The sequence below is a fragment of the Corvus hawaiiensis genome, chromosome 1 (assembly GCF_020740725.1).
Source record: "Corvus hawaiiensis isolate bCorHaw1 chromosome 1, bCorHaw1.pri.cur, whole genome shotgun sequence".
In the NCBI taxonomy this organism is placed as follows: domain Eukaryota; kingdom Metazoa; phylum Chordata; class Aves; order Passeriformes; family Corvidae; genus Corvus; species Corvus hawaiiensis.
Window position 1 is genome coordinate 34,386,065 of NC_063213.1, and position 25,665 is coordinate 34,411,729.

Genomic DNA, 25,665 nt, shown 5'->3' on the forward strand with positions numbered 1-25,665 from the left:
TTTTCCACATTTGTATATTGAAACAAAGTGGACTTCATAGTTTTACAAAAGGTGTGCTACATTAAAAAACTCCAGTAAGGTTTTGATTAGATTAGCCCTTTAAGTAAGCATTTTCTGACTAAAGTCCTTCCTCAGTTCTCAAAATGAAAAAATACTGAGTTAATATAATGATATTCATACTACTAGTCATGGACATATTTCTACCTTGAAAATATCCTAAAAGTTAAAATTATCATTCATGAGTTTTCCCACAGGCAGCCAAGAGTCACCGAAGAGTTGAGCTAGCCAAGTATCAAGATAAAGCAATTTTCATTCCATTTTACTATGGACATACTGAAAACCACTAGCCTTCTCTTTAACAGTACAATGTAACTCCTACTTTTTAAGCAAATAATAGTAAGATTGAAATGAGTTTACATATGCATTATTAAAAGTATAACATCTACACATAGATTCCTCCAGAAGAGGAGCAAGGAGTACCACCCAATATTGCAAGAATATTCCTTATGCTGTGCTGCAGTAAAAACTTTTAAAGCTTACTGTAACATTAGGCAGGCTCTGGCTCTTAAAACCACAACTGCTTATTAGCACAATCTCCTTAAATGTTGCCATTGCTATGAAATGACTGTAATTGCTATGGAATTACTTACTATGCAAAGATGGTTCCATTGTAGCCATTCATACAAGATTCAACAATGTTTTTAGCCACGCTTGAGAACACAGACTCCTGGGGACAAGGGAAAGAGAAGGCACGTGGCACCACCTCTTTAAGTATCTTTTATATCAGTGTTTCCTATGCCATAACTTTATAGTGTATATAAATAGATGCATTCCTTAAGGTTAGACATGTACCATGACCCCTGGAATTCTCACAGCAAAACAATACATCCTAAGTCTTTGTGACATAAATCACACTCTCAAAAAATTGTATTCCTTGATAAACTCAAAGAGAAATAATAAAATTCAGCATCACAGTAACAGCTCCCAAAAATATAATACTAATTTTGATCCAGTGGTTTTGATTATGTTATGCACTTTATACCATCAGTAGGTCAGATGCCTGTGACACTTATGAAATCTAGTTAGCTTTCAACATTTGCCTCTGCACAATGGCACATTCAACAGACCTGCACAACTTAAGTCTCATCTACTTCCACATTTTTCTCTTAGATCTGCAAGACAAGCCTAGCTACAAATAACAGCCTACAGCAGGTGACGTTTTTCGGAGGTTTTGTTTTGTTTTTTTAACAGAAATGAAATGGAATTGAAATCTTAGCAGAATTAAAATTATGTTCAGAATGTCGAACACAGTATTACAGAAATTAAGTTGAAGGATTTTATTTCCAGTATTACTTGCCCCAGATGAGCACTGCATCCATTTAAAAGGCAAAAGTATAAGAAGGAAATATAGTAAATGGAATATAAACGCCCAAGTTCCTTAAATACTAATGTGCAGGGATAGGAGTTGAACTTGGTGATCCCTGTGAGTCCCTTCCAACTCAGCATATTCTGTGAAATCACACCTTAATATCAGCTACTGACTGCCAGTTATTTTTATATGTTTGTCTCAATAGGCAGATTTATTTTCTGTCTATAGTGATAGATACAATGTTTACAAACAAAAACTTCAATTTTAATTCAAACTCCAATTAAAGAAATTAACAGCTAAAAAATATTACATCAAAACTGTTAGAGAGCAGAATTTAATGCAGCATTTCTGTACTATAACTATGTACTTCCAATCTGACCATGGCAAAAAATTAGACCTAATGCACTACACCTTTACAAAAGCTTAGCATAATAATTGCCAAAACTTGGGCAGAAATTACAGTAGTTATGAGATTCTGGAAATGATTACCTGTGTTGTTTCCATATTTGCAACATAATCAAAAGTGAAGATCTTTGGTTCAGGCTTCGAATGCAGGCGGATGGTATTTGATGAAAGAACAGATAAACACAGGCCTTGATCTCCATCGGTTAATGCAGGTCTGTCTGAAGGGGGACGTACCCTTACAAAAACTTTGATAGCATCACCTTCAACACTAAATAAATATTTATGCATTAGATTACTTTCAAATAGATCTAGCAGCTGTCTGATAAAATTAAATCACAGCAATCAGATTAAGCATGTGAAGTCTTAGAAAAGTCTGTCCTGAAACCATACTACTTGTACAGGAACATCATCAATTCACTACAAGACCAGTTAAAGGTGAAAATGTGGCAGATTGAAAAAACAAAGAACATGCAGTTACATGCAATTTATTGCTGTGGCACCTAACTTTAGCTCTAAAAGAACACATTGCACAGTAAACTTGAGATGCCCTTCTTACTCCTGGAAGTTTTAATGGACAAATGAAGCAGATAATGCTAGAGTCCAGCAAAAAAGTTATAATTGGTGCTCACAAGAAGGGAAAGAAAAATCAATTCTTGAACAATGAATCAAATAAAGCATAGCAAGTGCCTACATCTAAAACATCCCTAACCAATTTCATCACATTTATCAGTTTTAATACGTAACTGTACATGGCTTACATTAAGACTCTGAGAAATTCCGCCATAAATTCCAATACACCCATAAAATATTAAAGAATTAAATTCTTACATGAAGTGGTAGCAAGCTTGGATTTGCTTTACTTCTCTTTTCGAGAAGTTTTAGCAGGAGGGTGTTCTAACTGTTATTTTTACTTTTGGTATACAAGAGCAAGGAAGAGAACAGTTTTAAAAGTGGAGAAGGGTTTCCATGAATGAAGTGTGCAGTTGGGTAGTGGCAGAGGAAAGGGCTAAGAACACAAGCAGCAGCTGAGAAAGGGAAGATGTTATACTGTATTTAAGACACACAGAATTAATTTGCCAAATGTGCTTTTGTTGTGTGACATTATTCTGAGTTGTGGCACAGTTTACACTTGGAGGAGGGCCTCTTAGTTTTTGTTTTAGTTTAGGGCTTCCTCACAGGATTGAAGTTCCTAGTGGAATATTTCTTCAGATAAACTCTAGAGTCCAGCTGCAGAATTAGTGGACAAACGAGAATTTATTGCATGGCAGCATTCCAAGAGGAACCCAATATGTCAGCACAACAATTTTATTATGAGAACTTTTTTTTAAAATCTGTAAGGATGTTAGGAGAGAAAGACAGAAATCTTAGGCAGGAAAAGATTGAAAGAAAAACCTTTAAACTATTTTACAAAGTTATGCTAGGTTTTGTTTGCACCTTCTGTGCAATGTGATTGATAATATATGGTCACTGGCTAATATTATTTTACCTAGGTGAGTTCAACAACGATATTGAAGAGTCACGCAAATCTCCTACAAAAGAAAAGGGAGACATACAAAAAATAAAATTACTGCTCAAAACCCCCCATCTAAATACAAAATCATGTAAGCAGTACAGAGGGAAATAACTGGAGAGCCTTATAAATGCAGACAGAAATGCATGAATATATTTGGTAATTATCTTCTTTTGGCAAAAAGAAGAGAGGTAGAGAAATCTCCAGTCCTGTAATGTGAACAGGCACACACTTGTCAACGTGTGTGCAATGAGTAGGCTCCTAAGTCAATGCATATAAGATTTTGCAAGTGTTTTGGAGAATTAGAAACATAAATGCTGATAGTATTACATATTCTATTATACTTTAAAAATAGCAAACTTAATGCAGATAAACCATTAAAGCATGATTTAACTTTCCTGATGTGACTGCAAAACCTCACTATCCTAAACCAGCACAACTGAGCAGCTGCATTACTTTTACTTCTGTGAAAATTAGTCACCCTGTAATGAATAAAGATATCCTGTACACATCTGGAGCACAAGTCTTATGAGGAGCAGCTGAGGGAGCTGGGGTTGCTTAACCTGGACAAAAGGAGGCTCTGGGGAGACCTTATCATTCTACAACTGCCCAGAAGATGGTTGTAGTCAGGTTGGGGTCAGACTCTTCTCCCAGGTAACAGGACAAGAGGACACAGCCTCAAGCTGTGCCAGGGGAGGTTCAGGCTGGACATCAGGAGGAATGTCTTCACTGAAAGGATGAAGAGACTTTGGAATGGGCTGCCCAGGGAGGTGCTGGAGTCACCATACTTTGAGCTGTTTGGAGTGGCACTCAGTGCCATGGCCTAGTTGACAAGGTGTTGATCAGCCATAGGTTGGACTCCATGATCTCAGAGATCTCTTCCAACCTCACTGATTCTGTGATACAAGCCTCATTTTGCACAGTTTCAGATTTCAAGGAGATGGCATATATTACCCCATAGGTAGATAAAGTGACTTATTTTTTACATAAGGGTGAATCTGACATGAAAGTACAAAATATAGTCAAAATATTAACTAAGTAAAAAAATTGCATTTAGAAAATAGGCACAATAACAATGAAAGATAATGCATCAAAATATTCCAATAATAAAGTTTCTATAAAATCTTTAAAAGAACACAGGGGTTTTTGTAGGAGGATTGTCTTTAAAAGCAGAATGAGCAATGATGTGCAAAGGTGCTAACCTTCTCTTTGACATTCATACTACCTAAATATCCTGCTGCTGCATGAGCTTTTTGCGTGCTGTTTTGACTTATCCAATATCTGAGAAATAATTTAGCTTCCAATTCAGTAATTTATTCTTCAATTTCGTAAGTTATCAACGAAAGGAGTGCATTTTAAAACTGAAATCAGACCAATAGGTACATGCACAGCCCTGGGAAAAGCCTGAAGTTGTGTCAGAGGAGGTTTAGGCTGGATATTAGGAAGAGGTTCCTCACCCAGAGGGGGGTTGGGCACTGGAACAGGCTCCCCATGGAAGTGGTCACAGCACTGAGCCTGACAGAGTTCAAGAAGTGTTTGGACAACGCTCTCAGGCACATGGTGTGACTCTTGGGGATGGTGCTATGCAGGGCCAGGAGTGGGACTCGATGATCCTTGTGGGTCCTTTCGGACTCAGCTTATTCCGTGATTCTGGGAAAGGGCCGGCTCCCAGGTACCCCGACACCACCGGGGGCAGCGCTCTGCCGCGCAGGCACCGCAGGGCGGAACCCCCAGGGCATCAGCCGCCCATGGGGCACCGAGCACCCCCCACACGGTCGCACCTGGCCCCGCTGGTTCTTACACACGGGTGATGCCCCTCCAGGGGACGGGGCGGGGCGGCCCCCCGGGCAGAGCCGTCCCCCCGGGCAGAGCCGTCCCCCGGTCCCTCTCTGCTCTCCGAGCGGCGGGCACATCCCCAAGCCCCTTCCCGACCGCCCCCACTCACCTCTCACGCCGGGAGCCATGGCCACTCCAGCCCCAGCAGCTCCCACCCACCCGCCGCTCCAAAATGGCGGCGCCTTTGAATTTGGCGCTCAGCGGCGCGGCCCCGCCCCCTGCCCGGGGCCAGCGCGGCCGCCGCCATTTTCCTCCGCGCCCTCTTTCCCCGCCATTGGCCGGGAGCGCCCGAGCCCCCGTCACGTGCCGGAGGCGTTCCGGAAGGGAGGGCGGGCCTGTCGCGTGCCGCCCGGAAGCGCGCGAGGCGAGGGGCGCGGGGGCGGTCGCGGTCGCCATGAGCAAGAGGAACCAGGTCTCCTACGTGCGGCCGGCCGAGCCCGCCTTCCTCAGCCGCTTCAAGCGGCGGGTCGGGTATCGGGAGGGCCCCACGGTGGACACCAAGGTAACGCCCTGGCCCGAGGGTGGGAAGGGGCAGCGCCCGCTTCATGGCGCTTCCCGAGCTTCGATGCCCGCCCATCCCCGCCCCCTTCCTTCTCCCGTAGCGGGCGGTGGGGAAGCAGCATTCCAGGGCTTTGTAGTGCAAGGGGGAGCCGTAGTTACCCGCTTGAAACTGGCCGAAATCGTCTGTCTAACTTGTTTTTTCTTCTGTGTTGGCGGATCAAAACAACTGCGACAGGTCTGAGCAAGGCTGCTGTGCTGGCCTTGCGGAGCAGCCGCTCAGCCTCTCCGTGCCCGACCGGGCTGTGGAGGCACCGGGGGAACAGCGGTGTGTCCCACCTTGAGCTGGCCTTTAAAAAGCCCAGGAACGAGGGGGGCGGTGTGGAAAAAGTGTTCCAAAAATACAGTAATTTTTTTTTTTGGAAAGGAGTTAACGTGGGTTCGAACTGAAAGAGGGAAAATTTAGGTTAGATATATGGAAAAAAATTCTTGACTGTGAAGGTGGTGAGACAGGTTGCCTAGGGAAATGATGGATGCCCCATCCCTGCAACTGTTCAAGGCTCGGCTGGATAGGGCTCTGAGCAACCTGGTCTAGTGGGAGGTGTCCCTGTCCACGGCAGGAGGGTTGGAACTGGATGATGTTTAAGGTCCCGCCCAACCCAGACCATCTTGCTGTAGGTCCGTGGTCACGACCTGCGGTGTGATGGCCGGAAAGGCAGGCCAGGGGCCGTAGGGTCTGAACTAGCTTATTAAAAGGCAGCCTTTCCTGAGGCACAGTTTTTTTCTGCTTCCAGTATGCTTTTGCACGTGTTTCCCTCTAAGTAGGATTTTACAGATTACCTTAAGAATGAGCCCATCATTATTGTGGTATAGCACATGTAAAACTGTTCTTTTTGATGACTAGGAAAACTTGAGCTGTAGCGCTGTTTGTGCAGTTATGTTGTTACCTAGTCTTACTTGTACAAATGTTTGGATGATCCCAGCTCGAACTTTATGTTGCCAAAAATTAACTTAGTGAAAAAACCTCTCCCTTTCCCAGTGGAGGGAGTTGAGTTGTACTTGTGCCACTGTGAATTTACAAGCTACTTAGGAAAATACCTTTTATTGCAAACAATGTATTGAATTTCACCACTGGCTCCATGTGCCTGTATTGCCTTTTAAGGTTCATTTCAAGTATACGTGGATCTTGAGCTAAGGAAGCCATGACCACCTGACCTCTCCAGGGTGGTCAGTAAAGTAATAGTCACAATGATTTGTTAAACAAAAAACACTTCACGAGCTGGAATTTAGATAAAGTGTGCCGTTAATAAATCTAGTGCAAACTGTTTCACCTCATAAAAAAGACTACATTTTGTCTATCTCTTGGTAAATTCAGTGGATTAAAATAATACTGCCTATATGTTTCCTTACAAAGTGAAGTTCTCAGTTCCTCTAATATTGCCAAACTTCAGGTTGCTGCACTGAGGTTTCCATGGCAGAAGGTTTATTTAAAAAAAAAAAATTATCCCAAATGATTCTCCCGTCTCAGTGCACAAGTTTGAGAGAATAGAAACAGGAGTATGATCTTCCTTGTGTCAGTGCTGCTTACAGTGATTTGCTTAGGCAGGTTTGATAACCCAGCCACCATGGACCACATTTCCCTTTGTGCTGTTTTGAGTGCAGCATAGAGGGTTCAAATATGGACCCATGCATTTAAAGTTTTTCTTAGTGCTGCATGGCAGACAGTGCCTGTATAGTCAAGATGGTGAACAAAAGGAATGATTTCTCACTTTCCATGTCCTTGCTGTTCCAGTGTCTTAATTGAAGGAGCCCATAATCCCATGCTGGTTTTTTCAATGGGAAGCCATGTCTCAGTGGTAGAATTGGAGTGTCCTTTGGACAACGTGTGTTGGGAGGGCCCGGCGCTGGCAGCCAAGTCTCCTCAATAACCCTTCTGCAAAAGTGAAACCAAAGAGGACTGGCTCACAACTGGAGTGATTACCTGAATGGCTTTTATTTCTCTCTTGTCCAGAGAGAACAGCTTTCCCTTGCGGATGATGACAGTGACAATGGCAGTGACAGGGAAGATGAGCAACCTCAAGTGGTGACACTGAAGAAAGGGGACTTGACTGCTGAAGAAGCAATGAAAATTAAACAGCAAATCAAAGAGGCCTTAAAGTCAAATGAATCAGGTGAATTTCAAACTACTAATTTCTTGCTTTGTGTAGTCAAAGAGATAACCCATAAAAGGGGGCCTGATATTTGCTCAGTTTTCTACCATTTAATACTGTCTTTGATTAGTTCTGAATTTTTCACCTAAATAATTTGTACTTGTGGCTCCTAATCTCAAGTCATTAAGTATATATTCAGGATGTCTGGCTTTTTATAATTACATAGTTCTGTACTTCTTGATTGTGCACCATCCTCCCTCTAAATACCCCCTTAATTTTTTTTGTTGTATTATTCCAGTGCACAGTCTTTTGACATCACCTGTGATAATTTTTTAACTCATTGACTAGTTCAGCCAAATTTGACAGTGGAGTGGATGTTTTAAAGGTAATTGTGTGAGTTCATAAAAGAGAGTGTCAGGGCAGAGGGATTCAGGTCTGTCTTCAGTGGAAAGAATGGCAGATGTGTGGCTTGGGAACATATTAGCTGACTGGTCCATGTTATTACTTGCTTAAAATCAACCCCAGTATGTGTTGTGACTTGCAAATATATTAAGCAAAACTAAACAGATGGTACAATAGTGCCAAAAACCAGCAAGGTCCAGAAAAAAAGGTTTCTTTGCTAAAAGAACTACCCAGAATGGAAAGATGGAAGCCGTGTGGGAGGGACTGCTATAGTTTGACAATAATGATGTGAAACTGCACCTGATGGATACGGTTATGTTAAGAATTTCTCTCAGTATTCATCATTCAGATATGATTAAGTGCTTTGAGTGTCCAGAAACTTCAATCATCACACAGGGTGTGATGAAATGTAGCTTTATCTTTTGCTGACAGAAGACTTGACAGATTGAATGTAGCTACTACTGTCTCTAGTGGAAATGTCTTGACAATTAAGAATATAGGACTGGAACCTCACAAGTATAAAATAGGTGAATCATAGAAACTGGATGTCTTCTGTGGTTAGCCATTATGGCTATTTACAAAAGCTGCCAATTGAATTTAGAGCCCACTGTGAGGCCTAGCACATGGCTATCAATATGACATCCTTAGCTTCTCTGTATGCCATTCGGATTTGAAAATTCAAGTTTGTGCTGCCTCTGTGTAGACGTATGTGTTAAAGTTTAAATGGTATAAATGGCGAAGTCAGTAACAGCAGTGGGAGAAAGTATGTTGAGAATCTTACATTTTTTGAAAAGCAGATTAATGAGAAATCTTTAAGTTTTAATAATGTAGGTTAGCTTGAAACTGAATAGAACTGCGTCCTATTTGTTTCTGCAGGTAGATATGTATTTGTTAGGTCTAAGCAGGTATATGACTTGAACTCCTCTGAGAATATATGTTCAGCTTTGGCCTTACTTCCTGGTGTCTTCTTACTGAAGTGTAATGCATATAGATGCTTCGTGTTGCAGTTGCTGAAGTCATCACACAATTTCTTTTCACCCTCCTAGTATTGGGAGAAGTTTCAACTTATTGGAAAGAAATGTCATGGTTCTTTCTGAGCATTGGCTTCCTTTTCATATAAGCAACTTGAACTTTGAATGATCACAGTAGGAGGAAAAATGATTTTGTAAGGCTGGGCAAAAAGAAGTAGTTGTCCATGAGAATCTATTGAGGTGGAGTCCATGCTGTGAAAAAAGTCCAAAAGAGCTACGAAGCTGAATACACTGTGTGAAATGGAAGTGTATTTGAATAGAGTGACTGAACTTATTTGGTGGAAAAAGACATTCGTAAGACATAATTGTATGTAGTGAGGATGGCAGTATTGAGTCCCTGTAGGACTTTGTCACCTCTGCTTATTACCCCTTCAGCCCTTCAGTAATAACTTGCATTTGGTGGAAAAAATCCACAGAAGTAGGTAGCAGGAGTGTTGGGGACTGCTGCCCTCTGTTCTGCATTATTGTGTTACTATTCATTCATCTGCCTTTGCAGTTAATATGAGGTCTTCGTGTCCTTTTCCTTTTTATGGCTTATCGGAATAAACAGGGTAAGTGCTACTGTGTTCCTCTGCTATGGAGAGAACCCAGTGTGAAATTTTCAATGAAGGAAGGTGTGTGTGACTATGCTACAGCTTGCTGAAGGCTTTTTTGCCTTTTGGGCCTTTTTTGCACTGTCAGTCTGACCTCTAGCTTTAAATTCTGATTTCTAGTCTGAGGCAGGTGTTTAGACATCTGTTTACTTCCAGTTTAATAAAAAGAATGTTGAGTAACGTGAATTTCTTTTATTTTTTTTGTCTGAAAATGGGAAGTATAAAGAAAGTTTGGTGCCGCATGACTTGGTTGCATTTCATGTTGCTTTGATTTTTATCCCAGAGTTGAAAGTCAAATTAATTTAATTGCTAATAGTGGACCATACTATATAGCCCCAACTTAGATCATTAGTGAAATTACATGAAGCTGTAAAGGTAATAGGAAAGTAAATTTCCCAGTTGATAATCTTCCTTTCCAGCATGCATCCATGCTGAGGCACTTTGATAGCTCCTAAGAAATGTGTTACTAACTATCTGTTGTGAATGCAATTTTTCAAAACATGGGAGGTACTCAGTTTTAAAGTTCTGCCCTCTCCTCTTTTAGATCTGTAGTGATTGTCTTAATTTGAAGGACCTTGTCTTCAGGTTTAGGATTGTGATTTTACTGTAGAATTTTCCGTATTTCATTTACATACTTTCTCCTTTGTTTTCTTCTATAACCTTTTTGACATGGCTACAGTTTTTGGTGGTTTTGTGTTGTTTTTTTTTTTTTTTTAACTTTAGACACCAGATGTTCCCATGATTTGCATTTTCTTTTATAGATGAATAATACCTTTTGTGTTAAACACTTTTGCATTAATGTGGTAAAACCAGCTGATTAATGTCCTAGCTGCACTTAGTTGCCTCCTAAGGCAGAGCAAATCCTAGTGAAGGTTTTCTCTCGGCTTCCGCAAGTAGAGAGTCACAGGGATCTTTTTTATTTAGGACCAAACCTTTCTTATATGAGAAGAAGCCCTTCTATATTGAAATATTTTTCTCCATGGAGCAGAGACTTAGAAGCTTTTTAAAAATAAGTAGTTTGTTTATCAGCAGTGATTTTGCTTAATGTTTTATGCATCATTTTATAAATTGTCACTGTTGGTTCAGAGACAAATGGTCTTATGAAAAATTAAATTTGCACAAAAGAAAATATGTCAATTACTGCAAGATAGTTTATCCCAGCATTCGTTATAATCTATTAAATCAAATTTTGTTCCCTAGTGCTTTTCTACTTCATATGGCCTCTGGGACACTAACATGTGCAGATGACCAAATTTGGGAAAAGGTATCCTTTCATGTTCAAAGCCATATAATATTTTTCTTGTTTCATTCTATATGCTGGGTTCTGAGGAAGGACAGTAGAGAAAGAAGATGAGGAGAAAACAGTCCATGCTGTTTTGGCTATTGGAGCTCTTTCTGAATAGGCACAGGCTGCTCTGATTAAGCAGTTGTTATATCCAGTATGTCTCACAGAGTTAATGGTGTTCTTTATCATGTGAAGTAGCAGGAACCTAAATCAAAGCTAACTTTGCAGTATTTAAGTAAGAAAAACTTCCCAAGTGTTCTCATATACAGTTGAGACTGACTACTGGAGCAAGACTAGCCTTCTTCTCTTCAAACCACCAGTGTGCCAAATTCCTGCAGTAAATGCTTCCAAAGGCATACAGAGAGAATGGGTGGCCAGAAAGCACTGTAAGGGGCATCTGAAATGGCTGACCTGAACTTCTAGCCTTAGAAACCATTAACAAATTTGCCAGGTTATTGTAAATTTTTTCCCAACCCCCTATCTTTGGGTAGATGTATATGGTTTCCAGTGTTCCTCCGGCTGTTCCTGACAGTTCAGTGGCATTTGTTTCCTGTTGTTGCCTCATTGACCCATGTGGACATTGCTAACTCACAAATGACTACTAAATAGAAAAACCCTGTAAACTGAAGAGCAATATTTCTTTTTCAGACTCTCATTTCTACTTTTATTGTAATATATAACTTGAAATTAAAAGAAAAGAAGAGATTTCTGACTTTGTGACTTCTTAAATTGATGTCACTTGTGAAGTGAGTTTTCAGCTCAACATCTGACTGTTGGTCAAGGAGTGTAAAAGTTTGTGATCCAAGTAAAAAGCAGCAATGACTAAGAACAGTGGGACTTCGAACTACTAGTGTAGTTTTTGACTCATTTTTCAGAAGTGGATTTTATTATTTCTCCTGTAGTGCTTTTATGTATTTTACTTTGTGTATTTCAGTTTGCTTACCAGAAATCCCGCTTTCCATAATTTGTAACACTAACAGAATCTTCTATTAGGACTCTGTTTTAAAAGCTACCAACACTGAGATTGTTTCTTTAGGGTTTTTTTTTTTTTGCATTGCTTAATACAAGTCAGTTTTTTGTAGGTCCTTGATGCAAACAAAAAAGATAGCTGATACATAAGAACCTGGTGAAATTACAAAGGATAAAGTGAAGTTGTTTTACCAGCTGGAAAAGACAATCTTAACAAATCAACACAAATTTCTTGAACTGCTACATCAAATTCTTTCAAAAAGTGTAGTCTGTCTTCACTCTCTGCACATGTTGGTAAGGCCAGGCCTATGGTGTTTCCTCATCTGCTTCATTGTTTGCCAAGCACTGCCAACACACATTGCTCTCTGAAGCTGGCCTGGGCTTCCTGCTGAAGAGAATGTCCTTGAGCATATAATGAAATTTTGACAGTGTTTAACCAGGCCAAGAGCTAAAATAATTTCCTTTGATGCAGAATAACCTGCAAATAGTATTGTGGCGCTGGAGGTCAGAGCTGAGCTAGTTGCCATTTTGGTGGAGTTTTTGAGCTTTGCTGTTCGTGCCCTTAGCTTATTTCATATTTAAATTCATATTGCAAAGGTACTTACCAGTTTCTCCATCTGGTTGGCAAAATGAAATTATTTTGTGCAGTTCACAATGTGGGCAGCAGGACAGTTGTGTGTAAAATTAAAATTTCTGTCCTCTGTTTTTCCATGGATTCCAAACACAGACTGTTTATCTGTTTTCTTTTGTGGATATGCTTTGAACTACATTTTTTAGGGGTTAGGTTTTTAAATTTACCACTCTAAGAAAATGTAGTAATCAGTTTGTTAGAGAGTGTCCAGTGAGGTTTGATTGTTTTGCTCCTCATGCTTATCCAGTAGCTGGTTGTGTCATTTCTACAGCAGTATGGGTACTATATACAGTTGGCACTCAGACTGGCTCCAGTACATAGACAGTTGTGTCTGCGCATAAGGGAAGTTCTTCTTATAGGTCGACTTTTTTTCCCCAGAATTTGGCTTATATTGTGTCTCAGACCTTATTTAAATTAGAAGATCTGTGTTTCCAAATAAACATTGTAGTTATGCAGCAATTAGTAAGGGGAATCATTTGCTATTAAACTTCTGAGCCCAAAAATGGAGGTCCAGCTTCTGAGAAAAATGATGCATAGCGTATTCTGATTCACTAGGTGTAATATGCTTTCAGGAGTTCTATTTCCCTCCCAGAATTTACTGTAGGCCCTTCCTACACTTCTGTGTCACATGTACAGCATGTAAACACCAAAGCTCTCCACGCACAGTTCTCAATGGATCGATTGAGAAGTATTCTTTTCATATCTACAGTTTATTATTGCTGGTAACTCCTTGTAACTGTAATGCTTTTCTAATGTGCCAAGACTGAAATATTTTTCCCCAAAGCTGGTTAGTTATTTTCTGCATAGTAGTATTTTCTCATAAACTAGTATAGAATCATAGAATCAAGGAATTGTTTGGTTTGGAAAAGACCTCTAAGATCCACAGAGTTCCACTTATTAAACTTGCACTGCTTTGTTGCCACTAAACCATGTCCCCAGGTGCCACATGTTTTTTGAACAGTGCAAGGGATGGTGTTTCCATTGCTTCCCTGGACAACTTGTTCCAACCCTGACAACTCTCACAGTGAAGAAATTTTTCCTGGTATGCAATCTAAATTTCCCCATGCGGCCATTTCTCGTCCTATTGCTTGTTATTTGGGAGAAGAGACTGCTGCCTCCCTCACTACAACCTCCTTCCAGGTAGTTGCAGATAGAGATAAGGTCTCACTTAAGCTCCTTTTCTCCAGACTGGACAACCCCAGGTCCCTGCTGCTCCTCAATAGGACGTGTGCTCCAGCTCATCATCTTACGCACCTCTTGGGAGTATTAATTCTATAGGAGCCACTGACAGAATTGATGCTTAGTTTTTCAAGCTCGGTTTCTTCTTAAAAAGGGGCTCTGAAACTTAAGGAATTCTAAGTGAAATTTCCTGCTGAAGTTGATGTCTTCATTTGTACCACACAACCCTTAAGATACCAGATTTATTAGTTGTATTGTTTTGAGAAGGCACTGAAAAGAGTTTCAGCCAGTGCTGTGTAGATAACACTGAAATGTTAAGTCTTCTGCCATAGTGCTGATATACTGAGGAATGAATTTGTGCTAAAGGGAAAAGTTATTTATTGGTTATAATTAAATAGCACATAATCTTGTCAAACACATTTCTGTTGAGTAATGAATTTCACAAAAGTAATTTAGGAAAAATACCTTGCACAGAACCTATGGCTCCTTAACATTCTGTCACATATACATTACAAAAATTGCAAACTACTGCAGCATGAACCTTTGTGTCTGATTCACAACTTTACAATTACACTTTATCTTCCAGAAATACTGCCCTGATGCTGTTACTTATGCAGTAGCTTTCCCACTGCCTGATAATCATGGAAGGGACTTCTCCTGTTTTCAGGATCGTTGTCTGCTCCTCTGCATGTACTAGAGCAAAATCAGTCAGTTGGAATAGTTGGGTGATTTTGCAGATACAAAGAAACCCTGAAACTTTCATCCCTTATGATAATAAAGGGGAGGTTTATTACCATGTGATCTTTTCAGCTGTCTCAGCAGAACAGAATATATTAGGGAAAAAATGGTTTTTCTTGTACGTGTGCCATTTTGTTATTTACAGAGATGCCATGCATTTGTTGTCATGAATTCTACAAATACGGAAGCAGAGTGAGAGGATCCTATGAAGTTATCCTCTCCATTTTGGTAAGCGGATGTGAATGGAATGTGTGGGAAAAGCTCTACTGCACACAGGCTCTTCTAAGTTAGAGCTCTGGTTAGTGAAACCCCATTTCCAATAGGAACTGCAGGAGGATGGTCTTCAAGGGCTGGCTGCCATGGAGCAGGTGTGTGTTCATAAAGGACATTCATTGATACAGAATTTATGGCCGAAAAGTACATTTTCATGATAGTTGTATTCTCTCAGAGGTCTCACTGATCTTGGTCCAAGATCATAGTGGTTCAGGATAATAGTGAAAGTCTGTTTGTGAACATGTGCAGATGAGTTCTGACTTTACTCTCTTTATTACAGATGATGAACCAGAACCTGCTGATGGAAAAATTATGTTCAGGAAACCAGCCAAACGTTCATCAGAGAAGTGTTTGGACTTCAATGTAAGCTCAAGTAAGAAGATGAAAGAAGCAAAGAAAACTAAGAGGGAAGCAACTACTTCTCAGAGTACAGCTAAGCAAGTCAAAAACAGCAGTCTTCTCTCATTTGATGATGAGGAAAATGATGATTAGGGGTTGTATTTTTTTACCTTTTACTTGCCCTTCTAGAGACCTAAATAACATTGAGGGCTTTCATAGAAATTGAAGCATGGTGTCTGAGTTTTCTCTTACTTTGTTATCGTCCAACTAGAGAAATATAGTATAAAATTAGCAAGAGCTAAGTCTTTGCAGTTAGTTGGAACTGTATGTCATGTCTTTATTTTAAAAGAGAATTTAACCATGTATGTAAAAGCTATTTGAGGTCACAATGAGTAGTAAGATATACCTGTATATATTCAGCTTATAGATTTTCAATCAATCCATTTTAAAATGCCCTCCATTACTAAAAAGTATTTCCTCTGTATTGAATAGCCTTAGTTGACAGTTGTGTAGTTTTTACCTGTTATTATTGACATTCAAGAGAGACACCTCATTGCTGTGGAACAGAGACTGAAGTTTTCTGTCTCATAGCTTAACTTTTGTTAAGGTTTGCACAACGTTTGCATCTGTGATTTGCAAGATCAGCTCTTTGCAGAGCCTTACCGTAAATGACGCTGCAGTTACTGAAGTCATGTAGTCTTGATCCTGTCTTTGGTGCATTCAGTCTGAGAAACATCAAATTAGTTTGAATTGGTTGTGATAGCAAGGTATAAAGATTTTGATTCTAGTTGATGGTATCAACTAATACAAAAGAGGCCTAAACCATTAGAGATTGTGCAATTTGGTTTTGACACTGATGGGCTCAGTGGTTTGGTGGTGTTTTGGTTTTTTTTTTTTTAATTATATTTGTTCCAGTTGGCTACTTATGTTTCATAATTATTTGGGATCTCAGCTTGTTTAAAAAAATGTATTTCATCTTTAAGTTGTGGAAAAGCATTAACTTAGTTTTCTTCAAGTAGGGGGGAAGTTGTAAACAGGGAATTTAAATCAAGAAACACTAGCTGTTGTGTGTCTTGGTTTAAGACAGTTTCTGGGGCAGACACTCCAAAATGAGTTACTGCCCCTTTTAGTTGTAACTGCTCCCCTTTCACCAATAAGCAGAGATGAAAGCAAGAACATATAAGTGAAAAAATAACAGTTTATTAAGAAATGAATTAGCAACAGGCAGAATAACAGTAATCATCACTAGATACAAAGGTGCTGAATCCCATGGACTATCCAGGAACCAAGAAAACAAGGTAGCAGAGAAGTCCGTCCCCAAAAATGTTGGCCTTCATAAAAGACCACGTGGTCCAGGGGACAGAGACAAGCTGGTGGAGCAGCCCCTTCTCCTGACCATGTGGTGGAGAGAGAACAAAGGGGAAAAAAGCCCCACAGCATCTGACACTCTGTGATTATAAAAGTCCCTGCTGAAACTCTGATTATAAAAGTCCCTCTTCCCCCAAACAACAACCAATGAGGAACAAGGACAAAACAAAAGGAAACCTGGACTCCAAAACCAATCAAATGCTGCCGATCCGTTTGCTCCACATCACCCAACAGGGTCTCTCTCCCGGCAGCAGCTCCATCAGCAGTGGCAGCTGGAACTGGTCAGCAGCTGGAACTCGTGGAGGGACTTGGCCTCTTCCTCAGCAGAAGATGACAGGCAGATGGCTGGGGCAACCTGGACTCTGTGCCCTCCCGCTTCAACTGAGTGCTGCTGGTGGGCTGGAGTGACTGTATGGAGCAGGAGCTGTTCTGTTTTTCCCACTGTGGTGCCATGGCTGACAATCCTGGGTGACAACAATGAAAGAGAAAGGAAGGAAAAAAGGTCTGAAGAAAACGTCCTTGCTGGACCAGAGACCAAAACAAAGGGGAACTTCTGCCTTGCGCTGCCTCAGCTTCTCAGTAGCTAGCAGAACGAAAGAGAGGCCTGTGTGAGTGTTGTCCTACTTTTAAAGGTATCCTGGCACCTCCTGCCTCCACGAACCTGGAGCAAGACCCTCAGGTTCTGCTTCTGACCCCCAGGTCTTAAAGGGAGAGTAACAATCTTGGCAGGTGGATGTAGAAAGAAAGTGACCATTTCAGCACCTTTTCTGTAACAGGATGTGCTGAAATTCAAAACAACACTGAGAGGTGATGGGATTTGGGAGAACACGGTGGTGGAAATGTGACTAGTGACTTTGAAATTATTTGGATGTATGGTGTGTTCTGTAACCATATGAAACCAGTTCTGCTGTGTGATAGAACAGTCAAAATTATTTGGCCTGTAAAGCTTCGTTGAGGAGCAAATTTCAAGTTGCTGTGTGAAACAGCTGGTTTTAGTTTGTTCATCTGGTATTAAACAATAAATTATGTTTTCTTTTAAGTGGATCAAAGATATTTTAATAAAAATTTCAGTACATGAAATGAGATTTTTTTTGCTGCCTGATATTGGAGCCTCCTGTACCTGTTGCCTATCTCTCTACATACCAGCTTCCTGCAGCATAACATCAGATGCAAGTCTGCACACTGTTTCACACCTTTTGTGTGAGTCTATGTTACCCTGAGTTTGAAAATGAATAGATCTGTTGTCCTTTCAGAAAATTGAAACCAGACCTGTAAATGGGTATTAAAGTCTTGTTGCACTGGTCTCATATTAGAATAGTGAGAGAGGTACTGTGTGGCAACCTGATTATTCCCATGAGGACATGCTACATTTGTAGATACATAATTTGTCTGTATTCTCTATATATAAAAGAAGAACAAATTTAAAGAAGTACAAAACCAAAGGTTCCCAGGGCTTAGTATTTCCATTTATTTTGTATGCTTAAAACTTCTTTGAATCCATTAAATACACACACATATGTGTATGTGTGTATATATATATACACATACACAGCCATGAGTAATCTTGTAGCTTTCCAGCATACAAAAGGAATATTTGGGCATATGTCAACAATGGAGTAAAAACTCTGACTTGCTGAGACTCATCTAAAAGAATGAATTAACCATTGGCTGCTTACTTAAAGTTTTCTGGTTCTGTTCATCAGCACAGAAATATGTTTGCTTACATTTTTCTTGCACAACCTGGAAGCTCTTGACTTGAGCCATGAGGCTGTTTAGGAGACATGGCTATCAAGATAAGTGCTTGCCAAGGACCAGAGGGAATTTGGTTTTACCTTAAAATTAGAGAAACCCTCACAAATATGCAGTTGATCTGGTCTGTTCAAAATAAGAGTGGGATCTTGTTTGAATCTGGTTAGTAATTGCATTTAAACAAAAGTTACCATTTTTAGTGAAAGACGGGAGACTGAAGTCCAGTAAAAGGAGGGTTACCTTGAAGTATCGAGTGCAGTACTTTTGCTTAATCGTGCTTCTTGCCCTACAACTTTATGATAGATGTTTGGAATGCAAATCAATTGATTGTGTTTACTTGGAAATAATAAATTAAAAGGTGTGTTGTTCTTCAGGCAACACAGCAGGGAAAAGAAAGGTGGATATGGAAACCCAGCTTCTTTCCTTTATTCTGACTGATTTATAGTGCTCTGACCAGGAGGAGACTTCTGTATTCATTGTATTTCACTCCCAGTTCACCTAACAATAACTGATTGAATAGAGTTATTAAGAGGTGTGAGTGATGCTCAAAAGCATTTTAATTAGGTAGTCATGTGAAAATTCAGTGTTTTTACTATGACACACCAGGAAAATCACACACACTTATCAACTCCCTATGAAACCTGTGACTAAAGAGAACAATTACTTGTTCATTTAGGAAAGAAAGGTAAAACTCTTAAGCAATCACCTGTCTTAATGGGCCATAAGAAGATAATCACAACTTTCTTATAAAGGGGAAGCCAAAGTTAAGCACGTGGAACATGAGGCTAGGACAGAAAAGGATAATTTTCCTGGGTTTTCCTTCTCTTGCTCTTCCTTGCCTCCCTTCCTAGTCTTTTAACCCCTCCAGCAGTAGAGAATGTATATGCATTTATTTTCTCATGGAGTTTGCCCAGTTAAATGTGAGAGAAGTGCTGGAGGAGCAAGGTGAGAGTAGCTGAGGCTTGTTAGTCAGTACAGGAATCTTGGTCAGATGTGGCCTGTTACCTCGTATGGGAATCTTGTACAGTTTTTATTAACAAAGTACTTGAAATTTCCCAGTTTATTAAGACTAGAACATTTATTGATGGTGTTAGCTGAGCAGTGAGGTGCAACAAACCTGGTGAACTGTAGTAGCATTGCAGCAATAGATGCTGTTGTATTTCTGAAATAAATGAAATTTGTTGTACTGCAAATGTTCATTTCATTGGCCTAAAGAGGAAGGGGTGAGTCAGAATTCTATTCTGATAATTCTATTCTGATTTTTTTGTCCAGCGCTTTCCCAAGAAATATCATTTGCAGGATCAAAAGCTGTGTTTTGCAGACACTGAGCACAAGAAGCCTGTATTTAGCAGTTTTAATTACACATTTTTTAAGTTTCATCACAGGACTTAATGTCCTTTTTTACAGTGCTTCAGTATATAATCCTGTTAGGAAGCAGCAATGTCATCGTTTCAGCTGATTGTTTCCCTTATGGTGTGATGTATTAACTAAGTAATGCTTCACTTGGCTGTGCAGAGCCAACTGCATTCTCAAGGACATCAGGCTTGCCTGCAGATGAGTCATTACCTTTTGTGCAGCACAAGAGGTACGATGTGCAGTCTCAGCAAGTGTTTGTCCATTGAAGTTGGTTAATAACCTATAGGCCTCTCCTGTGGCAAGAAGCCATAAATCAATTCTTTGTGCATTCAGCAAACAGAAAGGCTGGTGTATCAGCTGCCTCTTCAGTATCATCCCTTTATTCCCATTCCTAGGGCAAGGTACTAATCTGCAAAGACATGTTTCATGTTGTAGACCTTCCCTTCTACCCCACTTCCTTGAGAGCATTTCACAGGCAGCAGTCACAAAGATAGCCATTAAAACCAGGGGAGACACACCACAGGGTTTTATGCGACTGCAACCTCCTGTAGACTTCCTCAAGATTTTGAGAACCTATAAAATCTCAGAGCCAGCCTCTGGGAATTCACTTCCTCCTGGAGAAAATGAATGGGACCAGTCAGGAAAATTACACAAGATTGAATTTTACTGTTATTTACCTCTCTGTTAACATATTTTTTGTTGAAGGTAAAGCAACAGCTGGTAAAAGCAGTTCTTTCCCTCTTATCAGGACAAGTGGCTTTGGTGCCATTCCAATCCATATGGCAAAGAATTCCTTTTCCTTGACTCCAGTGGTAGTCCTCAGTGCCATGCCTGATTAGTTGAGGCCATGGGCAAGAGGGAGCTAGCTTGTAAGAGGCAGAAGTTATTAGAGGTAGGTGTTGTCAAGCCTCTGTAGGATAACGGTGATCACTGCACACTTTTAGTTTTGATATCATGAAAGAGTTGTTCCCTTAGGGACAGCACAGTAACAACGAACTTTAAAAGAGCAGATTATAAAACTCTGAGGAAAATGGTTAACAGCAGGCTGAAGGGCAAAGAGAAGTACTTAAAAACCATAGAGATCTGCCTGGAGGCTATTTAAGAACATTGTATTAGAGGCACAGATGGTTTGTATACCTCTGAGCAAAAACAGCCTACGAGGAAGGATGAAACTCACAGGGTTACGTGGGAGAAAAGCGTGAGTATAGAGAGGTTGAAACACATCCCTTAAAGATGACGACTGTCTGAATGACAGACTAGGGAATGCTACCAGTAGAGTGGAGAGAGCTGGAAAGTCAGGGCTGAGGAAAAGATTATAGCAGCTGCTGACTTTGGATCCCCATGATGAAACACTGAAAAGAATGAGTCTTATAAAGTCCAGATCACTCTGCCTCTGAAGACGGGGCTACTCCAGAGGAGACTTAACCAGAAAAAGCAGCTTACTTTTAATCTGAGTTAGCTAGCACAAGCCAAAATCTTAATAAATCAGTCTGCATTTTTAATATGTTACCAGGCCAAATTTAAGAGTAAAGGAGTACATACAATCATAGTTATTCTATGCTCGGACTTTATTTTCACCTTGTGTTATATACAGTTCCAAAAATGCTTTCAGTCTTTGCTGAAGAAGGTAAGAGATTTAAAAAAGAAACCGAACAGTCATAAAACCTCTGATTTTAGTAAAAGAAAAATCCCTACATAAAACCCTAATAAAAGAAAAAACCCTACTGTTCTGATACAGCTTTGGGCTGAGAGAGAGACTATCTGATAAGGATGAAGTGAGGTTTGCACAGTATTTTCACACCGATGGGTAATTGGACAGATGCAGAATTTTATTGTTGTATATCAGAACAAGAATACACTGATTATAAATTAGGCAGGGAACATCTCAAGTATCACAAACCTGATGATGTGTGCAAAAAGAGTCCCTGTGAAATCAATGAAAGCTATTTTCTGGTTTAAAACCAAGGAAAAGCAGGGCAAGGTTAGAACAACTTAGTTTTGCAATAAAACCTTGATGCACACAGTTTCACTGGGACTAGAGCCCTGGCATCTAGGCTGTTTTATTCTGCCCTGTTAAATTGAAACAAACAGTTCAGCTGCCTGAGTCCCTTCTTTTCTCCTCTGACATGCCAACTATCTTGAGAGAAGAGATTAAGCATTGTTCTGATGAGTGCCCCAGCAGCAGCAGCAGCAGCAGCAGCAGCAGCAGCAGCTTTATAATTTAAGGGCTACATAAAATTTATGGAGCACTGAGAAGAGCTTAAATCAGTTTTATGATTTTCATAAATTATTTCAGGCAGATGAAGTTTGTGCAAAAAGCTAGTGATGTTTGAGCTGTTTATCCAATGGACAACAACACTGAAAACAGAGATTTTCAAAGTCACTTGTGGGAATTATGTATCTGAGTTTGATGGAAATTAGAAGACTTCTTCCTTTGAGCTACTTAGTATTCCAATATAAAATTTTAATCATTCCAAATTGCTTAAAATACTTGGTAAAAATCAAAATTAGAGGAGGGTCAAATTCAGAGCAATTTTGAAATTTCATTTAAATGCTTCATATGCTTTTAAACAGTGTATGGGTAACCTGTAATTCTACTTCAAGTGACAAACCAATTTGGCACTTGCAGAGTTAAGCCTTTTCTTACGACAGTGTATTTTTGGGTTGTTGTTTAGGCCTCCTTTACTGAAGAACCTTGTTCTGTCTGCTTCACAGTGTATCTGCAGATTTCTCCAGCTGCTAAAAAGAAGGATCTGCCTGTAGAGCAGAAAGAGAAACTGTAGCTGGTTCCTTTAGCACATTTTAAGATTATATAATAGGACAAATATAATTCCATACATTACAGATATGAATAGAGATTGAACTTCCCTTCTGGACAAGTAACTAGAAACCTGATAGGATGCAATTCCCATTTAATCCTAATTTGGGTATTATTGGTGAATGAAAGCCTTCCACTCCCTGGGCATTATGGTCATCAGGATACAGGTAGGTTGGAGGCCTTTCATCTGATTGGGACACCTCTGAACTATAATGTTTCATATATAATTTTCCATATTTTAAGCTGCTCCAATTCCTCTACACTGACAGCCTTGTGTTTCAGATTATTTCACACAGAGTATACTAAACATGGTACTAAAGGGAAGATCCATTGCTGAATTCCTCTACACTGGATGGGCAACTTGGGATAAATTATTTACTGATATTACGTCATTGCTCTAAGTGAAATGACACTGGTAGATATGTGAGCTTGTTACTAAACCTGAACAAGGTAGTCTGAGGTGAGTGGGTTTAAATTCAGAGAATTTAAGTGTGGGATACTCCAGGATCTTGCCACTGAATTCCTATAGCCAACAATATACATATATAATGGGAGCTTCTTACTCAGAGGTCATTATTCTGCAGGAGGGGATTTGTGACTGCTGTGAATTAAGCACTGAACACAGGCCGTGGTGTGAGGAAAGCTAATGCAATTTCAGCTCTATAAATTAATGTGTCATGGAGAAGAAATGTGAAATAATCTTACTCTAATTATTCTCTGCTTCAGACCTTAGCTGGAGTGATGTGTCTACTGTTGTGCACTATACTTCAAAAAAGAAAGATACTGTCCAATTGGAAATTCCAACAGAAAGTAGTGGTATTGATCAGGAGTCTAGAAAACATGAACTGAAAGACTGAAAGAAGTGGGTAGTACATCTAGAGAAAGGAGATGCAGGGAAAGGAATAGGAATGTGATACCAGTGTTCAGACATATAAAGCTTGCTGCAAAGAGGGAAGTTGTAAATTGTTCTCTGTGTCCACTGGGAATACAGAAAGAACTAATGGATTTAAATTGTAGCCAAGGAGATTTAAGGAAGACATTAGGACAGGCTTTCCATCTGTAACAGTAGTGAAATATTGAAACAGATTGCCTGGGGAGGTTGTGGGATCATCATTGCCAGACATTTTCAAGAACAGGTTAGACAAACTTCTGTCAGGAATGATTTGGGTATAATTGATCCTGCCTTAGGGCAGAGGGCTGGACCAGATGACCTTGCAAGGTCCCTTCCAGCCCTACTTTCTGTGGTTCTCTCATTAGGAAGGCTGATGTCATACTCCTAGGACCTCACCATTCCTTTCAAAAGCAAAAACAAGCTATAGCGATGGCAAGAGTCAGATTTAAACTGACAGTATCTGGGAAAATGTATCAGCTTAAGGTTGATATCCCACCCTTAATTACTAACACTTGAATATATGAAATGCAAATGGACTTGTTCAACAGCTAAATACTTGTGGGTTACACTACTATGAGTTTTTAGTGACCATACTATCATCTTTTTAATAGCATGAGAATTTGTTTCTTGTAATCCTATATATTGCAACTTCGTTTTTGTCACTTGAGTAAGTAGCAGGCAGTGCTATTCAGCATCTAAGATGTTCCAGGTGGGTCACTCTCATTCCACATGCCATGACACATTTGGCCATATCCTATGTTTCCACTCACTCACTCACTCACTCCCTCACTCCCTCAAAGCTCATTCCTCTGCTCCAATTTATCATGACGCTAATGCTCAGCTTCATTATGTGGCTGTGTTTAAATAAGCTAATGCCACTGTTAATGTGCTTGTTATCCTTCTTTCCATCCTCAGACACTGGATATCCCTCCTGCTGCTTTCTGCTCACATGTTCTTTTATTCCTGTTGATAAATTCCATTTTCATCTCTTTTGCTGCTTTCCCTTCAAGATGTGCTTGCGTTACAAACTGCAGTTCAGCAGTTTAGCAGTTGGATTGCATCCAAATATTACCAAATGCCACATCTTTTAATATCAGTCAGAGCAGCTTGAATTTTCTTCTTTGGAGTGCTGTAAAAGACACACTGACATGTTTTCTGTGCAAATGCCAAAAAAAAAAAAAAAAAAAAAAAAGCTTAACAAAAGATGGAGGGGTGTGAAGCAAACTGAAAAGTCTGCATTCCCAGGATTTTCTATTTTCCCTGATTTCTGGATTTAGTTTGTGACCCAGCTGCTGATCTATGAAACTCTGTGGAACTATGCCAGTTTCTAGCAGCCAAGAATTTGTTGCTGTCACTTTTGTGACTGGTAGTACCTTCGTGTTCAGCTAAATAACCATATGTGTTTTTATCCCCAAAGGCCATGCCTGGCCATTGATGATCACAGTATTGCCAAGCCCTTGGATTCTAAAAAATTCCTTGTCAAACCATGAAGTAGTATGTATACATGTGTGTGTGACATAGATATATAGATATATATATATAAGCATATACTATATATTTGAGTTTGAATTTGGCATTTCAGCATTCATGGCTTTTGAGTTTTTCTCTACAGCTATATGGAGATTAAAAACTGAAGTAAAAATAAAAACCAGAATAAAGCTGGGCTTTTTGCATACTCACATAATGCTTCCAGAAGCTGAGATGTGAAAAAATTCAGCTTGTACCATGAAATATAACTGGATATTTGGCCATTAAATTGTTTTACTGCATCCTTCAGAGAGAAAGATGCTATCAGTTGTTTTTCCTAGTGGTGAAATGCTTGTCAGGATGCTTTAAGACACCCACTACTGTATGTATCTTTGATATTTCCTTGTTACCGATGATCATATGCACTGTAGCTGTGGGTACCGCATGTGGTTTGTCCTAGAGGACTTCCCTTGACTGCCTTGAGCTTTGGATCAGAGTCCAGAGTAACTTTTGCCATGTTTGTTCATCTCTTTGGCTCAAGACTTGTCCTTCACATGTTTTGGAGGTAGATGGACAAACAACACAGATACTCCTGGTGCATCCAGGTCACGTGGCTATGTTCCTGTCCTTGTTGTGCATTCTATGTCTGTATTCCCCAGCTTCTGCTGTGGTTGTATATGTGGGGGATAAAGTGCACGTCCAGGTCAGTGCTCCAGAACCTATGTGCCCCCAGAGTTTCAACTTGAGGTGTATTGGCTCAGCAAAGGCTTTTGTCTGAGAGCAGATTTCCCCCACATCACTTGCTTC

General features: G+C 40.0%; 2 protein-coding genes across 3 annotated transcripts in view; one reads left to right on the forward strand and one right to left on the reverse strand.

The window, feature by feature from the left end:
• The window catches only part of KIF15 (kinesin family member 15), a 35,750-nt gene extending 30,464 nt beyond the window's left edge, over positions 1–5,286 (reverse strand). The window contains exons 1-4 of the mRNA XM_048299699.1: positions 5,230–5,286; positions 3,261–3,303; positions 1,859–2,042; positions 651–727 (exon numbers count right to left, since the gene is read on the reverse strand). Of these exons, the coding sequence (XP_048155656.1) occupies positions 651–727; positions 1,859–2,042; positions 3,261–3,303; positions 5,230–5,248 (323 nt within the window). The 5' untranslated portion in view covers positions 5,249–5,286. The remainder of the gene's footprint in view (positions 1–650; positions 728–1,858; positions 2,043–3,260; positions 3,304–5,229) is intronic.
• A 160-nt stretch (positions 5,287–5,446) lies between these two features.
• Positions 5,447–17,661, forward strand: KIAA1143 (KIAA1143 ortholog). 2 transcript variants are annotated; one of them, XM_048299737.1, is made up of 4 exons: positions 5,447–5,622; positions 7,630–7,789; positions 14,742–14,824; positions 15,150–15,328. In XM_048299737.1, exons 1-4 carry the CDS (start codon positions 5,515–5,517, stop codon positions 15,234–15,236), a joined length of 438 nt encoding a protein of 145 aa, XP_048155694.1. In that variant the 5' UTR covers positions 5,447–5,514; the 3' UTR covers positions 15,237–15,328. The 2 variants fall into 2 exon arrangements, with proteins under 2 accessions (XP_048155694.1, XP_048155683.1); XM_048299726.1 differs by lacking the exon at positions 14,742–14,824 and having other exon boundaries at positions 5,456–5,622; positions 15,150–17,661.
• Positions 17,662–25,665: the final 8,004 nt, after the last annotated feature.